This window comes from Mus caroli, chromosome 13 (assembly GCF_900094665.2).
Source record: "Mus caroli chromosome 13, CAROLI_EIJ_v1.1, whole genome shotgun sequence".
NCBI lineage: Eukaryota > Metazoa > Chordata > Mammalia > Rodentia > Muridae > Mus > Mus caroli.
The window spans coordinates 20733261-20751654 of NC_034582.1; the positions used below are offsets into that span (position 1 = coordinate 20733261).

At 46.3% G+C, this 18394-nt stretch overlaps 2 protein-coding genes across 3 annotated transcripts in view; one reads left to right on the forward strand and one right to left on the reverse strand.

The window, feature by feature from the left end:
* The window catches only part of Aldh5a1 (aldehyde dehydrogenase 5 family member A1), a 27176-nt gene extending 17344 nt beyond the window's left edge, over positions 1-9832 (reverse strand). The window contains exon 1 of the mRNA XM_021180175.2: positions 9413-9832. Within this exon, the coding sequence (XP_021035834.1) occupies positions 9413-9730 (318 nt within the window). The 5' untranslated portion in view covers positions 9731-9832. The remainder of the gene's footprint in view (positions 1-9412) is intronic.
* A 5279-nt stretch (positions 9833-15111) lies between these two features.
* The window catches only part of Gpld1 (glycosylphosphatidylinositol specific phospholipase D1), a 48163-nt gene continuing 44880 nt past the window's right edge, over positions 15112-18394 (forward strand). The window contains exons 1-2 of one of the 2 annotated variants that reach the window (XM_029468336.1): positions 15112-15163; positions 15563-15878. In XM_029468336.1, the coding sequence (XP_029324196.1) occupies positions 15782-15878 (97 nt within the window). In that variant the 5' untranslated portion in view covers positions 15112-15163; positions 15563-15781. Of the gene's footprint in view, positions 15164-15269; positions 15414-15562; positions 15879-18394 lie in introns of those variants that run through there. The other variant, XM_021179909.2, reaches the window with a different exon arrangement.

An 18394-nucleotide genomic window follows, 5' to 3' on the forward strand; every position in this document is an offset into this window, starting at 1 on the left:
AAAAAAAAAAAGAAATGAGGCAGAGAATTGGGAAGTGCAGGAAAGATGGGTTGGCACCCTTGCCCTCCTAAGCACCGGTTATGTGTCTAGCCTTACACTTGGAGGAAGAATAGTTCACCTCAAGTGTCAACCTCACCAGGCTGGGGGATGCCCCAGTAGCTAGTCAACGTTTTGGGTTGGTTTATGGGTGCTTTTTGCAGAAGAGTAACATCTGGGAGAGACAGATACTGAGGGAAGGGGACGAATTGGAGCAGGGTATAATGTCACATATGTATGAAGAAGCCACCGTGAAGCCAAGGAGGAAGCTGAGGCAGGAGGATTGCCTTTGCCCAGAAGTTTGAGGCAAGCCTGTATCCATTCAGTGGTGGAGCTATCCCTGAACTTCTGATCATCCTATGCTGGGATGACTGTTGTATGCCACAAGCCCAGTTTGTGGGGGCTGGGGATTGAACCCGGGGAGTCATACATGCTTGGCAAACTCTCTACCAAATAATCCACATCCCTAGTTCAAGAAGAACAGACTTACTCTCATCTGCCTGGATAACCATGCAATAAGCAAACCTAGCATGTCATTCTGCCATTGTAACCACGCCGAAGTCTTTACTTTTATAGTTACACTTGTTAACAGAGAGCCGGTGGCACACAGAACACAGTTGCCTCTGGAGAATGTCCCTTTTCTAACAAGCTGGATCTTTTCACATCTCAAAACTTTTGCTGAGGATAAATCTTCAGGAACAGAAAGATGCCAGCACTGCCTTGAAAGTAAGGGCATTGCTATCACGCAGGATTTCACCTATTCTCACTTCATAAAGCGCCAGACGAGAGAGAAAACGTATTAAAATCCAGGAGGCCTGGTTCTGAGAAATGACTATGCCTCTGTCTGTGGGCCTGGAGATGTGTTCAGTTGGTAAAGTGTTTCCCTGACACGCATGAAGCCCTGGATCGCATCTTTAACTCAGCATAAATCTGTGCATGGCAGAACATGACTAATCCCAGCACCAGGGAGCTGTAGGTAGAAGGATCAGAAGTTCAAGGGACTCACTGACTACATACCAAGATGCCAGCTTGGGCTACATAGGATCCTGTCTTAGGGCAAAAGTGAATGGCCTGCTATGTGCTGTTAACAGGGTACCATGCTTAGTCAGAGAAAGAGTGAGAGAATCTAACATAGCAGAACTATAGACATAAAACATAAGAGTCTGGGCTGAATTAATCGTCCAACAATTAAAAGCAAATATTGTTCTTGAAAAGGACCCAAGGTTGGTTCCCAGCTGGTAGCTCACAACTATTTGTAATTCTATCTGAGACCTCTAGGCTCTGTGGGCACTGGCACTCACATGCATGCACAAGTGTACACACACACACACACACACACACACACACACCAAACAGGTGCGCACACGTGCATACACACACATGCATGCAAACAAGCACACACAATAGACACACTACATATAATTAAAAATAAACTTTTTTAAAGGTAAGATTCTGCCTTTATGTAGAAAATGCAATACCTAGGTTGGATTTATATAAACCAGGGGAAGTCATGAATAATCCTCATATGCAAAGCCCTTGGCATGGCAGAGGATGGAGTGAACTGGGTCTACCTCACAAACAGGTAACCCCAGGCTCTCAGAATGCTATTTTATCTAGGGACAGAATAGGGACAGGGTTTCCTAGAAGCAGCAAAATAAAATGAGGTCATTAAGGCTCATCCTAATCTAATATTAATGTTGTCATTCTAAAAACAAGATGTGGCTGAATATAGGATCCATGTCTTTAATTCCAGCACTCAGGTAGTAGAGGCAGGTGGATCAATGTGAGTCTGAAGTCTACACTGTGGGATCCAGGCCAGCCAGGAATATATAATGGGAAAAAAGGAGGTGTGTGTGTGTGTGTGTGTGTGTGTGTATTTGGGCACAGATATTAAAACACATGCAGAAACAAGACAAAACAAAACAAACAAACTAAAAAACACCTGAAGAGACACAGGGAAACAGACATCTATAAACCATGTAGAAAGGTCTGGATGAATCCTGCCCGCTTGGTCTTCAGAAGAAGCTGCTGCTGGAATCCTTCGATTTTAGACATTAGACTTTAAGTCCAAGAGAGGACATTTCTGTTTGTTAAGCTCCTTGTTAGCAGCATCTTGTTACAGCAGTTGTAGAGTGCTGACAGATACCCCTGCTTACGATGAAATTATACCATGATTTCACACTGGTAGTCAACAACAGCCTAAAGTGAAAATGCTGCTAACACAAGTAACAGGCTGAGAAGCTGAGCTCTGCAACATGATAGAAAGCCAAGAACTTCTCATAGCACAGCAGTCTCATTGCTGTGGCCCAGCATCAAGAGGGATATGACACTGCAAATGGCTCATCCAAGAAAAGATCAAAAGTCTCAATTCCATGAATCCCTTCCACTGAATATGCACTGTTCTCAAACTACCATACAGTGGGAAAACCCTAACCTGACTAATAAGTTGAAGGTGCCCTATCCTCCATAACTGTGGGGTGTGTAGATGTTCAAAACTCAAACAGGGTCTCAGAAAGGCAGAAGGGTGGACAGTAACATGTGGCTCCCATCCCAGCTCCTCTGCTAGAGTTCCACACCCCACCCCCGTCTCTTCATCCACAACATGATTCATATGCACGCCTCGTAGGATCTTGAAAAGACTAAACACATCACTTAGGCAAGCACCAGGAATAGTACTTAGCCTTCACAGTCATCCACAGCCTTATTCCCTGAACTTGTGACTGCTACCTTAGATGTCAAAAGGGGCTTTGCTAATATGATCATGGATTGAGAAGCTGAGACTATTCTGTATTTCCAAGTGGGCCCAGTGCAACAACAAGAGAGACTGTAACTGGACAGAGTCAGAAGGTCTGATGCAACCAGAAAACCAAGTGTCAGAGGGACGAAAGCCCATTGGCCAAGGCACCTGGAAAAGACAGGAGAAGAAATTATCTCCTGGAACTTCTAGGAGGAAAAAAATCCTTGCAAACTCAAGCTGTGTGTGAAGGTCTATGCTTTAATCCCAGCACTTGGGAAGCAGAGGCAGGCTGAGCTTGTCAGAGTTCAAGGTCAGGCTAGTTTACATAATGAGTTCCAGCTTAGCCAAAATTACACAGAGAAACCCTGTCTTAAAAAACAAAACAATTGGGGCTGGTGAAGTGGCTTAACGGGTAAGAGTACTGACTGCTCTTCAGAAGGTCCTAAGTTCGAATCCTACCAACCACATGGTGGCTCACAACCACCTGTAATGAGATTTGACGCCCTCTTCTGGTGTGTCTGAAGACAGCTACAGTGTGCTTATTTATAATAATAAGTAAATTTTACAACAACAAAAAAAGTTGCACCTATATCAATATCAAACACCTTTTAAATCAGGAGTGGGGAGTAAATATATAAACCTTACGTGATATTTTTTTCTCTTGCCAGGTTATCCAATGTGGTGGTTTATCTGACAATGTTTTTGATGCCTGAGAATTTGTGGGCAAACCTAAACATTGCCAGTGTATGTGATTATGAAAGTAAATAATAATCTCAGATTACTGCCTGGGCCTACTTCTGGTTCTGTTCTCTGTTTCCTGGCCTAGTCAGCCCAGTGTAGAGATCCACCATGTGGTCCAATCACCATGTGGTCCAGCCACCACTGAGCTGTGTCACCATGCCTTTTCCACCATAAGAACCCAAACGCCCTTGGTGAGCCGGATTCCAATCTTCCTCCTGTAAGTTGCTCTGTCAGATATTTGTCTAACTGGCATGCATCTTCTAGTTTGCAAGGTGGGAAAAGGTCATCCACACATGAAAGGAAAGATGTAAGGCTGATGATGAGGTGTGTATGGACCAGTTCTGCTGCTTCAGAGAAAGGAGAATAGTGGAAGGCCAAGTGACTGAAGTTACACAGAGCTAGACCTGCAAGAACACATAGACTGTGGCGGTGGGAGGCGAATGGCTTAGGGAAGGAAAGGGAAATTACACTTAGAGAGGGAGAGATACAGGCAGTGCAGACTCAGGGAAAAGGAGGGTGAGCCTCATTTCCTGCCTTTGTGCCCCACTGTTTCCTTCAGGGAATCTATGGAACTTCTCCCTCAGTAATGTTCCGGCACCCAGGGACACTTTCAAGAAGGAAGTTCCCCTAAGAAGCCCCAGGCTCTTGTACTTTTGGAGCTGAAACATGTTCCTGCTTTAGGGTGGAGGCTATGGTTGCATGACAGAATGATGTTGCCAATTTCAGAGGGGCCCCAACACCAGTAGTTGGTTGCCAAACTACCAAGGGGTCTAGAAAAGCTCCCTGCACGCCTGCACTGCGACATCACTATGTGCCCTTAATCTTGGTGAACCACTGTGAGTCTGTAAAGTAATGCTAGAATATCCAGGAATCAGGTCTGCCCTACTCCCCCATGCCCATCTCACTCCCTGCCCATTACGCCCACAGCTGAGTGTACACGTAGCACCTGCATGCATGACTATGCTAAAACAGCATGACTGAGGGTTTATTTCATCTTACAATCCACCATCAAAGGAAGTTAGTTAGGGCATGAACTGGAGGTAGAAGCCTGGACACAGGAACTGATGTGGAGGTCATGGAAGAGGGCTGCTAACTGGCCTGCTCCCGTGGTTTGCTTGGCCTCATCTCTTATGTATCCTAGGACCACCTGCCTAGGGAAACACCAAGTGCAGTCACCTGGGCCCTTCCACATCAATCAAAAAAAGCACTACAGGCCAATTTTATGGAGGTGTTTTTCGATTATGATTCCTTCTTCCCAGACAACCCACCTTGTGTCAAGTTGACATAAAACTAGCCAGCACAACTGCCCCCTTGTCAATTTCACACACAAACACACCACTTTAGCTATAACCTTTCCTTTCTTGATGTTCTCTATCACGTTAACATGAATCTCACTATTGTAAAACATTCCTATTTTTAAAAGTCCCACAATCTTTACAAATTCCACACTTCAAAAGTTCAGTTTCTTTAAAACATCTCAAGTCTCTCTAAAACATTGAAACTCTCTTTAAAATACCCAACATCTCTGAGACATCCAAGGTCTCTCTAAAAAAATCTTTGTAAGCTTTCAAAATATTTCTAAATTTCTGTACTGGATGGTTTTGTGTCAACTTGACACAAGCTGGAGTTATCACGGAGAAAGGAGCTTCAGGTGAGGAAATGCCTCCATGAGATCCAAGGCATTTTCTCAATTAGTGATCAAGGGGGGAAGGCCCCTTGTGGGTGGTGCCATCTCTGGGCTGGTAGTCTTGGGTTCTATAAGAGAGCAGGCTGAGCAAGCCAGGGGAAGCAAGCCAGTAAGGAACATCCCTCCATGGTTTCGGTAATGAACAGTAGTGTGGAAGTGTAAGCTGAATAAACCCTTTTCTCTCCAACTTGCTTCTTGGTCATGGTGTTTGTGCAAGAATAGAAACCCTGACTAAGACAATTTCCAAAGTCTCTTAATTGTAAGTTCTTATAAAACCCAAAATAAATTAAACTCTTTTTTTTCCCAAGAGTGAAGAACCAGGCACAGTTGCAATCAGATCAGAGCAAAACCAAAGCTCAACAGCGTGAAGTGCATTATCAGGAGCTCACGATCTTAGACTCGGCTGTGGCACTTCTCCATCTCTGCCATCCACAGCACACACAGCTTATCTCACAGGCTCAGGCTGGCTCCACTCCACAGCTGCTGCTGTCCTTGGTGACCATCTCATTATCATACTCCAAATGATCTCAGAAATGCTGGGATATCCTGCTGCAGATGGGCTGCGCCTTCACCAATGGCCTCTCCTATGCTCTCCTCAGGGACTCTGACCCTGACACATGGTGCCAAGCCGCACCCTCTTTGCGACCCCTTCAATCCTAGGGCTTCTACTACAGCTGAGGTGCACCTTCATCAGTGGCCTCCCCAGGGTTTTCAGGGACTCTAGCCTTACCACAGAGTGTCAAGCCTCAGCTGCTCTCAAGGACCCCTTCATGCCTTTAAAACCTGGGTAACTCTTATACTACCAAAGTTAGCTTCCAGCATGAGATAGAGCCTCAACCCACTCTGGACCACAGCTTCTGTGGAAATACCCCCAGAAGATTTCTTCTCAGTGTTACTGGTATTTTTTAAAAAAATCACCACTAATTTCTCAGTTCCTAGTGACCAGGACTGATTATCTCAGCAAAGCAAAAGTTTCCTCACTTCAGTAGCTCTAATTTAAAATACCACAAGAATGGCTTTGGTAGAGCCTTTAAGGGACTTCTAAACTTCCCTTTGGGATTTCCCAAGCCAGGCCTCCATCATTTGCACTACTCTTAACATCAGCTCCCAACCTCCAACCTCCTCCAGAACAGCCCACTGAGCTCCGAGCACTCAACAGCTTTTCCTCTGCAGAGTTCAAATTGGTACCACAGTCCTCCCAAAGCACACGGGCAGGCCCATCACAGCAATGCCTGTATCTGGTACCCATTTCTGTTTCCATTGCTGTGCTAAAGCACCATGGCCAAAAGCTACTTGGGGAAGAAAACTATCTTCTTTTATCCTACACTTCTGCATCACAGTCGGAAATTAGGACAATAACTGGAGGCAGGAACCTGGAAGCAGGAACTGATGCAGAGGCCACGGAGGAGAGCTGCTGACTAGTTTGCTCGTCACGGCTTTCCCAGCCTCCTCTCTTATATACTCAAGGGCGCTCAGGGTGGCACCATCCACAATGGGCTGGTCCATCTCATATCAACCAAGATCATCTCCTACAGGTCTTCCTATAGGCCAGTCATTTTATTAAGATTCCCTCTTTTCAGGTGACTTACTTGTGTGAAGTTGACAAGACAATCCAGCCAGCACACACCCAGCACTGTCGAGCTCTACGACAGCGATAGAAGTGAAACTTCTACATCACGTCTAGCTTGATGCCTCTTTGTCCCATCACTCAAATATTTGGTGTCTTCAGCAATAGGTCTCACCATCAGGTTCTGGGAGGTAACCAACAGCACTGGCAAGAGCCTTTAATAACACTAAAGACCTCTCTTTCTTTTTTAAAGTCAGATGGAAACCTACCGTCTACTATAAAAGCTTCCATAGATAGAGGGATTTAAAATAAGTTACTCTCTAACAGGATAGCAACGCCCTTTAAAGCCTCACATGCTGACAAATAAAGAACCCAGTACCAGCAATGGATAACGTCGTTTGGAGTTGTTAGCCACTGAGGTCCCATAGACCTCCAAACAGTCCGGGTTACTATTGATTGTGGATTCCTACCAGCTAAATCCATAGGGAAAACAAAATTATTTTCTTTATAAAGTTAGCATGCCTCAAGAACTTCCTTATTCCAAAAACAAAGAAACAACAATAACAAAAGCAAGCACAGGCCTGTTCATCGGCCACAGCCCTCTTACAGCCTCTTTCAGAACTCCCATTACCATTATCAAAGTCTACTGGGAAATCCTTGGCTGGTCCACAGGTCCTGAATGAAGCAGCTCCTTCCTCCCCAAGCTCTGTGACAGCTCCTTGCATCTCTTCTTAGTTCTTGGTCCACTCTAGGCCACAAGGGCCTTCTTGCTGTTCTGGCAGCCCAGTAGCCATGTTCCCGAGTTGCTCAGGATCTCCCCTTGCCTCTCTTCATCCTTATACCTAATATCCTCAGAAAGGCCAACCCTGATGTTATAGGAGAAAATGTGCCCCCTGCTAGAGTGAGGTGTTGAAGTCCCGAGTCACCTCATCAGTGCCTCAGAATGAGTTAACGTCTTTAAAGAAGTGACTAAATGCAGCTAGGCCTTCAGTCAACAACTGGTCCCAGAAGAAGGCCATGGTGATAGAACCACACGGACCAATTGGAGAAAAAGCATGATGTCTACAAGTTTGGGAGAAAGGCCTCAGATGAAACCAGGCCTGTCGCCATCTTGATCTCTGTTTTAGGGTTTCTATTGCTGCAACACAACATCATGGTCAAAAAGCAAGTTGGTGAGGAAAGGGTTTATTTGGCTTACACTTCGACAACATTGTTTATCATGGAAGGAAGCCAGGACAGGAACTCAAACAGGGACAGAAACCTGGAGGCAGGAACCTGATGCAGAGGCCAATGAGGGGTGCTGCTTACCAATGGCTTGCTCTGCCTGCTTTATTATAGAACCCAGGACCACTAGACAAGGGATGCTACCACTCACAATGGGCTGGGCCCTCCTCCACTGATCACTAACTAAGAAAATGTCTTGTAGGCTTCCCTATAGTCCAATCTTATGGAGGCTCCTTCCTCTCTGATGACCTTAGCTTATTCCAAGTTCACATAGAACTTAGCCAGCACAGCCTCTGACTCTGGCCTCAGGAATTGCAGGAAGACACACTCCTGTCACTGTAAGCCGCCCAAATGGCCACCTTGACCTCTCCTCTGACCTCTGGGCCTGCGTGTGTCTTTTGCCCCCACATTATTCATCAGCTCCAGCACACTTCCTTGCTGTTTACTGCTTGCAGTTTGGATCTCCAAAACATCACGTGAGCTCTATAAGGGACTGGATTTCCTTAAGATTCATTTATTTTATGCATATGAGCGTTGGCTTGCATGCGTGTATGTGTGCCTTCAGCAATCCCCTGGAACTGGAGTCCCAAACTGGTGAGAGTTGCCCCGGGAGCGCTGAGAACTGAACCCAGAAACTCTGCAAGAGCAGCAAGTACGTCTCAAAGGGCGAATCGGTCTCCAGCCTCCCCCAACCTTTTTTCTTGACTCTGTATTCCAAGCACCTCCAGAAATACATGGCATCCCCAGTAGCTACACGCAGGGTGGACCAATGTGAAGGCTCTGGTGCTTGTACCCCCATCAGGAGACAGCAGCAGGAAATGAAGGATAAAGAGACTATGATTTCATGGGGTTGGCTGCAGGGGTACTATCAAAAATAAAGGAGGAAGAATTTTTCTAAAATAATTTTCTGTCCTCACCTCCACTGTCCAGGAATCTCTGTTAGTAAGCGCTAGTCCTTACCCATTTAGACCTAAAGTCAGAGAATGCCCCTAGACTTTTCCCTCCTCTAAACAAAGCTCACATCTCCTTTCTCAGTGTCCTTGACACAGCTCCTACACATACAGCCCCAACATGCAACCTACATGTACAGATACACATTCCCTACATACAGCTTTCACATACAGGGCTCTCTTCTTCCTTATACACACACACACACACACACACACACACACACACACACACACACACACACACACTCAGATAGGCTGGCTGACATACCTCACTTTTATTATGCACACCTGTCGATACATGTAGGAAGGGGATCTGATAACCGTACGCATGCTCCAAACTTATTTATCTCTTTTTGTTGTTTGCTCTGGCTTTCCGTACTGTGTATCCCGAGGAACCGGTTTCACTTTGTTTCACTCTGTGAATCTCTGCCTCCTTCTAGGCCGGGATCCCGCACCAGCGGTGCTCTCACCTTGACTGAGACCCCTTTCCAGCTGTTGAAGGCATCGTAGGCGGCGCGCACAGCAGCGCGGGCCTCGGGTACCCCGCAGTCGGCCACGGTGCCCAGCTTGGCGCCGCTGGCCGGGTCGTACACCGGGAAGGTGGCGGGGGCTGGGAGCCAGCGGCCGCCCACGAAGCTGTCCCCACGGAGTAGGTCGGCGTGGAAGCCAGCGGGGCCGCTGGCGTAGCTGCGCCGCAGGGCTCCTGTGGGCTCCGGGCGGAGGCGGCCGGGAGGCGGCAGCGAGGGACGCGCGGCCCAGAAGCTCCGCAGCAGAAAGCAGGTCGCCATGGCCCGGCAGTAGCGGCGACACCAGCAAGGGACAGGCAAGCGAGCTGCAGGATCTCAGGGGTCGCGGGAAAGCGGGAGCCCGGCGGCGGGGACGCGCGGGGTGGCGGGGACGCGCGGGGTGGCGGGGACGCGCGGGGTGGCGGAGACAACGAGAGCGCCCTCTCTCTGAGCTGTTGAGATTGGAGCTGCGAGGAGCCAGAGCCTGAACTGGTCTGTGTTCCCCACGGGTCCTTCTCCAGGGCCTGCGAATGGCAAGACTCCCAGCAAGATGAATTCGTGCACATAAGTCACTTTTCTCATTGTCGGATGCTCACCTGTCATTTCTTTAGGCCTTAATTGTGACGGGAGCACTTTCTGTTCCCCAGTTCCCCAGTCCCAGCAATTTGCACTCCGTCTAAAGAAGGCACCAAAGGCCAAACTCGCGGTTTCATATGCTCGGGCTACTGAGCATTGGAACTGAGGATCACTGTTCAGTGAGGGGTGAAGTGTGGCTCAGTGATCCGTCCCTTGCATGCTTTTCTACATATCCCCTTCATGAATTCGGAGCACAGAGCTCCTGAGTACTGGGATTTGGGGCAACCTTTCAATTAGGGTTGAAGTGAGGCTTCCTCTTGCATGCTTTCTGTGTGTGTCCTCTGTTGGTCCTGAGCAGGGTGCTCCCAAGCCACTGCCCTTTGCTTCGTGACGTAGCTGCAGTACATCAAGCAACTAACAGAGCTGAAATTTAGTAACTGGAAACAATCAACCTAGAAGTAATAATAAGCCCGGTGTTGTGGCCAGCACTTGGGAGGCTCTCGGTGAGTTTAAGGCTGAGACCCTATTTTTAAAAAGAAATCAATAGGGGTGTGAGGATTGAACATACCACCATCACCTTAAACAACATCTTCATCTTCCTGTTACATCTGGGCCCCAAACTCTGCAGAAGAAAGAAACCCTAAGTTTTAATATGAATAAAAGAAATAGCAGGTTTGTGTTCAGAATAAGTGGAGTCAAATGTTGTTGTTATTATTGAGAAAACATGTTACTATGCAGCCTAGGATGGCCTACATCTCGCGGTCTTCCTTCCTAGAGTTCTGCAATTACAGGCAAGCACTACATGCCCCAGTTAGAATATTGTATTTGCAAAATGCCTTGGATGTTCTTTTAATTGTTGGATGTCTTCTGCTGAGTCAGAGCCTCTCAGTTTTGTGCCAGATACATCTGGCAGAAGTCTCAATAGCAGAATTTAATTGTGTGTGCAGGTAGGTGTGCACACATATGTGCTGTGTGTGTTCACTACTTTGTCCTGTATTTTTTAAGGGAATTGGAGCGAGAAGCGATCAAGATAAGGAGGGCCTCTGGTGGCTTTCTCAGCTATCGCAAGCTGGCCGGCCTGGATGCCTGCTGCCTGTAGGGGGCGCTCTACTCATAGACCATTCTATCTTCTCTGGGCATTCCTTCAGATCTTGTCTTAATCACTGTAGACCCCAAACTTGAAATCAGCTGTGTGTCTCGGGATCCAATATAGAATTCACTGTCTCTCGTTCTCTCTCTCTCTCTCTCTCTCTCTCTCTCTCTCTTTTTATTTCTGTAAAGATTCATCTTGAAAAACAAAAAACAAAACCAGAAATAAAAGAAAAACATCTTGTTTGGTAACCAAAGCCAACGTCAAATTCACCATGTAGCCCAGGCTGGTCTTGAACTCAGGGAATCCACGGTATCAATCTGAGAGTATTCAAGCAAGTCACCGCTCCTGGCTTGAGAAACTTTGTAAAAGCTCTGCCTACTCTCCTTTTCAGCTGAGTTGCCCGCCTTGCATTTGCGCCCTAGGAGTAACACCGAAGTTTCGTAGCACTTTCACTGTTTGTTTCTTTGAAAGTGAAGAAAAAAAAAACCCACAAAAATTCCCAAAAGCCTAAGCACACAATATTTAGGTTTAGTCTTACTATTAATCTTCACAGCCACGCGGTAGTAAAATCATGCTTTTACTTCCTTGTTGAAGGAAGGAGCTCACCAAGGCAACTGTCCCGATGGTCTGAGAAGTTCATTAAGTAACACCCGAAACTTCCTACACTGATTCTTCTCCCCAGCAAGCCCCCGTTTGGAGTGGAAACAATTCCCTCCAGGCTCTTCCCCATGACTCCCGGATCTTGGATGGGTGCTCACTAGGACCCATAGGAGAAACGCAGCAGGGGTGGGGGGAGGAGGGGGAGGCGCGGAGCCTCTTTTCCCCTTAGGTTTCTGGGTACCATGAGCTTCCAGTTCCTGGCTTTTAAGACTTTACCTATTTATGTGAAGAACTGGAGGGTTGCCAGGACTGATTTTTTTCCCCCTTCTACCACGTGGGTCCCTGGGATTGGCCTTAGGTCATCAGGCTTGGCTGCAAGCACCAGATGAGCTATTATTATTCCTAACAGTGACATAGAAGGCTATGCTTTATTTTGAACACTAAAATTGTATCTAAAGCTGGTCTTGGGGGCTCAGGCCTGCATTCCCAGCACAGAGATGTAGAGACAAAGAGATGGAGAATTCAAGGTAAGGGCTGGGGAGATGGCCCAGTGGGTAAAAGTGCTTGCCTTACAAGCCTAATCACCGGAGTTCAATCTGCAGAATCCATGTAAAAAGGTGGATGCAGTGGCCATACCTGCAGTTCCACCACTCCTATGGCAAGGTGGGAGCTGAAGACAGACAGATCTCCCAGATGCACCAGTTAGCCTGGAGTACTCTGAGAAGCAGAAAGATGAAGAGAGACCTTGCCTCAAGCAGGTGTGTGTACACTGAAACTTGTCCTCTCATCTCCACAGGTGTGGGCACGTGTGCACATGCACACACACACACACACACACACACTTAAATAAATCAAGGCATAACTCAGCTACATAGATGGTTTGAGGAGAGCCTAAATTACATGCAGCTTTATAAAAAATATTGTTTCATCATTTATCTGCATAAATAGTTCCCTACAGATGTAGGGATGTCTCTACATCTCTGTGCTGGGAGACTAGTTTTCATTTCAACTGAAATTGGCTTCATCCAACTTTGTTTTATACCCATATCTAAATTTTTAGAAATAATCTTATACTGACTAACCTGAATGTAAAGTTGGTTTATTGATAGGAAAGAAATCAATAAATGGATAGGGAATATAGCTCAGTGTTAGAACACTTGTCTAAAATGAAGGAAACCCTGGATTTGATCCCCCATGCCACAAAACCCAAACTAAACAAAAGTCAACAGGGAAAATAATAGAAGTCCCTGGTGAGTCTTTTGGGTGGGGGAGTTTTCTTTTGAATGATAGTTGTGAAGTATATAGTATACTGATCGCCACTTAAAATGCATGGTGCATTGGCTCATCTGATATCCACAATGACCCACAAGGTGGAAACTATTATTACCTCTGAGTCACAGAGAAGCAGAAGCATATTTTAATAACTTGCACAAGGTCCCTCAGCCTGAAGCTAGCAGGATTGGTATGCAAATGAGGCACACATTCTCACAGGCTCCTAGGATACCTGCACCCTTGCTTTTCAACTTGTGTTTGCATTTCAGAGAAGCTCCGGGTGATGGAATCACACTGTCTCTTTATAAAAAAGGCCTGCGTTAGCAAGGGGGATAGCAGTAGGGGGGAAAATATTTTCATAAACATGTGGGCATGCACGATATAAGGATCAGAGGTCAATATCAGGTATCTTTCTCAATAGCTTTCCTTCTCTTTATCTCTGAGATGGTCTTTCTCCAAACCTGGAGTGCATTGATTTGGTTAGGCTGGCTGGCCAATGCACTCCAGGAATCTGCTTACCTGTGCCTCCCCTGCCCTGGAGTTACAGGAGCACACGACTGTGCCTGGCTTTTAAATGCTGGTAAGGATGGGAATTCGGTCCTCATGCTTGTGATTTCATGAGTAAAAGGCATCTCCCCAACATTTCTCAAAAAAAAAAATAGCAACATTATCACATAGCCATCACATGGCACTGAGGGATTCCTCCAGTTTTTGTTGCATTAACAAATATGGTCATTCTAAGCTTCAATGTATAAAATATGTAAAGAATCCGGGGTTAGTACTGGTTAGTAATGGAACCTGTAACCTTCTCTGGTGTTTTATGTGGCTTGGTTTTCTTATATCTGCCTAGATAGCTCTTTTAGGCAGGGTTTTTTCCTGGTGATTCTTGCCAGTCCTCTATCTGCTATCTTCTCCTTGTTGTTTTAAGCTTTTTACTGCATTTATTTACTTGTGTATGCGGGTGGAGACTCAGTCCTCTCCTTCCACCTAAACTCAGGTCATCAGTCAGGCTTGGCGGCAAGTATCTTTATCCACCGAGCCATCTTGCCAGCCCTGTTGTTGTTCTCAAGAAAAGGTCCCAGTGTGGTCCAGGCCAGCCTCAAACTTCCATCAGCCATCCGTTTTCAGCCTCTAGAGTTCTGGCACTACAGTAAACGCCATCACACCCAATTTTCCGTTATTGGCTGACTATTCTTGGGTGCTCTTAGGTCCTAATTTAGCATCACTATCATCTTACCTGCAGACTTTAGGAGGCTCAGAGGGAGAGGCAGGCCAACTGAGACTTCAGCACGCAGAGTAGTACTGGGGGATCCGCCACAGACTGCGGGTGCCTAGGACAAGAGAACACAGAGGAGGGCTTATTCATCCAAGGGACAGCTGGTTCCCTACTCCAGTTGGGTGTCATGTCACAGAGGGGTGTAGGGTCAGGAAGTCAGTTCTTTGGGTTTTTATTTTGTTCTGTATAGAGAGCTAAAATTCTAGATTTATATGTCAATTTTCTCACTTACAAAAAGTTAGTCTGATATGCTGAGCTCACACCTACTGTCCCAACACTGGGAGGTACAAGCTGGAGAATTTGGAATTTTAGGTCATCTTTGGCCCCATAAGAAAGCCAGAGCTATAAAACAAAGTGATGTAAGTTTATAAACACCCTGCTACCCAATTAAAAAACAAAACAACAAACCAAACCAAACCAAACAAACAAATCAAAACTTGCAGCCTGTGGCTTAAAGGCAGTTAGAAGCAGTCAGGACCAGTGCCCCTGGGTGGAGAGAACTACAGAAACCATGTCTACGGGTTTGAATGGGGCTGAAGATTACATAACCGACTGCTGCCTGGCAGACAGCCGGCTCAAATTATCCCGTCTTTTGTTCATTCATCCCTTCCCCTTGCCTAGCCCAAGGATGAATACTGTTTCCTCAGTCTCTTGGGAGCACCCTGCTGCTCTGAGCACTGACAGTGCATCATTTGGGTGTTAAGATCACCATCATTTATGTCCACGAATGACCTGGATTGCTACCCTGTTTCTGATTGGCTACCTTATGATGAGTCTGTTCTGAGCCCAGCATTTTCCAGACCCTTGTCTCTTCGCCTTAATCTGCTTCCTGCCTCCACCTTGCAGGTGCAGTCAGTGTCTTTGGGCTGCAGGAATCCTCCCTTGCAACACATCTCGGGTAAGTCCTGTTGGAAGAGCCAGAGTAGAAGGCCAGGAGTGGCTGGGGTTGTGTAACATGTAGAACTGGCAGTATCTGTTGCCAAACAACAAAAAGAGAAGCCGGTTCTAGGTGATCACCATAAACGCTTTCCCAGCATGCACTTGGGGCTTGGGAGGATGAGGAAACTTTGATAAGTGTGAGGTGAGGATATTGGAGATGCCGCTCGTGGACAGCCAGGTAGTATCGGAGTGACCGTCAACTGGCACAGGTAAGTGTCCGGTTTGGAAAGTAAGGTGAAGGCAGCTTTGATTTGTCGAGCCAATTGAGGGTTGGGGGGAAATCTGGGTGGGTGGGATGATAAGGTGCCTCCAGCCAAGGCTTTTAGGTCCCAGCAGAGTGCTTTCTCTCCCCTCCCAGGTGGACAGTGTGTTTGCTGTTCCGGAGACGCTAAACAGTGGGTGATTCCCCGTCGATTTCATTGGAAAACAGCGTTATTTTGAAACGAGGCTTGGTTTCCTGTGTCAGTGACCTATGTAGAGGGAACACACCGAGTCCGTGCCTGGATTTGGGAGTCATAGTTTGGCTTCAGCTTAGATTGTCCCCACGTTAGCAGAGCAGCTGAGGAGGAATGACAACATGTCTGCAGGCAGGCTGTGGTCTAGCCTGCTGCTTCTGCTGCCTCTTTTCTGTTCTAGAAGTTCATCTTGTGGTCTCTCAACACATGTAGAAATAGGTAAGTACTGGGCTGTGTGTGTGTGTGTGTGTGTGTGTGTGTGTGTGTGTGTGTCTGTCTGTCTGTCTGTTTTACAGACAGGGTCTCCTGATATAGTTCTGGCTACCTTGGAAGTCACTATGTAGAACGGGCTAGCCTCAAAGTTGAGATGAACTTCCAACCTCTCTCTCCTGAGTGCTGAGATTATGTGAGTTCGACACCCATTCCTGCCCCCTTCGTGTGTTAATTTTTGAAGATTATTTTTACTATTATTATTTTTTGGTGTGTGTGTGTGTAAGTGTATGCACGTGAGTGCAGGTGCCCTTGGAAGTCAGAGGCATCAGAACTAAGATTACAGGCAGGTATGAACGACCCAACATGGGTGCTTGTGATCGAATAATGTCCTGTCAAGAGCACTGTGTACCCTTAACCGCTGAGCCATCTCGCCATCCCTCTTCATGTTATTAAAAGGACAAGAATCCACCAATAAGCTTAAGAAAAGAGATTGAAAATCTATCCCACATATTGACACAACTCTTTCTCCTTTGGGAAGTGGCCTGACAGTGGAGAGGAGAGAGGGAGACTGGGAATATCCAGGGCTAGGAAATGGTAGGTGGGTTGGTGGGGGGATAGCTAGGTGAGAGAGCTGAAGCCCCTTAGGCTCCTTTATGTGAAGCCACTGGGTGTTCCTCGCACGGGATAGTGAGGAAGCGAAGAAAGTCACAGAACGAGGAGAGAAGGAAGGTGGATGTCTATGGCAAGGGTGTGAGACTAGTTTTGTGCTTTTATATTTCCAAGGACAGGCTTTTCTAGGTAGATGTAAAACGCCATGTGTGGCCATTGGAGCGAGTCCCTGAGTGGCTGTTAGTGGCTCTTATGGGTATGACACATCATTTGAGCTTTAAGGTCACCCTAGTTTCCATCACTCACCTAAGTTATTTCCCACGGGTTAAGTGCTACCTATTGGCCTTAGGATGCTTGGCTTCAGGGAGGTAGGACAACGAGTGAGGTTGAGTGTTTGTTACCATTACAGGAGTCCAGCCTAGCATCATAGGAATTATGAGGAGGCTACAGACTCCAGTATGCCTGACTTTAGAGGCAGTGGCTGAGTGATCTTGACTGTGCTGGTTAGTTCTTGTCAACTAGACAAATCTGGGAAGGGGGAATCTCTGCCGAGGAACCTCCTCCATCAGATGAGCCTGTAGACAAGTCTGTGGGGCATTTCCTTCATTCACGATGGATGGAGGAGGTCCAGTTCACTGTGAGCAGGAGATGTCTGGGTGTATACAAAAGCAGGCTGAGCAAGTCTGAGAGAGCAAGCCAGTAAACAGTGCTCCTCCCCGGTCTCTGCCTCAGTTCCTGCCTCCAGGTTCTTGCTTTGAGTTCCTGCCCTGATTCCCCTCAGTGAAGGGCTATGATTGGGATGTGTAAGCCAATTAAATCTTTCCTCCCCAAGTTGCTTTTGGTCATGGTGTTTATTTCAGCAATGAAAATCAAACTATGACATAGATAGTGGATTTAGATAAGTGAAAAAGGGGAGGGCCTTTTAAACTTATTTTTTTCTAATTAACGTATAACTGACAAAAATAAACTGTATAAATTTAAGGTATGTGATGTGATAGGATATGTTGATAAACTAATTAAAATGCTTATTACTTTGCATAGTTACCATCGTAAGCATATGTGGTAGGTCTCTTCTAACGAAGGGATTTGGTTCTTATGAAATATATTTGTGATTTTTTTTTAATGTGTGAGGAATGTAAAGCAATTCATAAAACAACTAAAATAAGAGTACATTCTACAGTGATTTTTAAGACTAATTTTAGGTATTTTTAATATTCTGTGCTTTCTTTTGTTTTAATAAAGATGATACAGGTATATAAAAAGGTGTTATAGTTAAGCCACCTCTATCAGTTACAAAGAGGGACTAGGTTACAGATGTAATAGGAAAAGTTACTAGCATAAAGTAAATGTAGATTCTGAGCCCTGGCAGGCAGGATCCTAAGATCATAGTTACCAGTGTAAAAGGTTACAGCAGACCTTGGCCCTGGCCCAGACCCGGCCTTCCAGTCTGCAGGGAAGGAAATGGATTCACTGTTTCAGACTCCCTGGTGGGTGGTCTGGCCCAGAATGCTGTGTCCCGACAGTGAGTCAAACATTTACTGCTGAAAGCAAGTCAAGAAACAAAGGGAAAGGGACACAGACTGCAACTATTAGACCTGCTGTAAACTAGACGTGTTGTTCTGAGAAAGGCATGGTGCCTGTAGCTGGGGGGGTGGGGTGGGAGTGGGGGGCTGGGGAAGGGGAGGGGGGCTGGCAAAGGGTCTGGGTGGGTGGGGGGGCTGGCAAAGGGTCTGGGTGGGGGGAGGGAGGATGTAATGAATTCTTAGGGATCTTCCAATTCTAAGCTAAAATGACAGAAGCCCAAGGAGAACACATGTAAATGAAAATATTTTTTTCTTTTTCTTTTTTTTTTCTTTTAAATCCTTGGAGTAAAACAAAAATCCTTAGAGTTTCTGTGTTGGTTCCTGATGGAT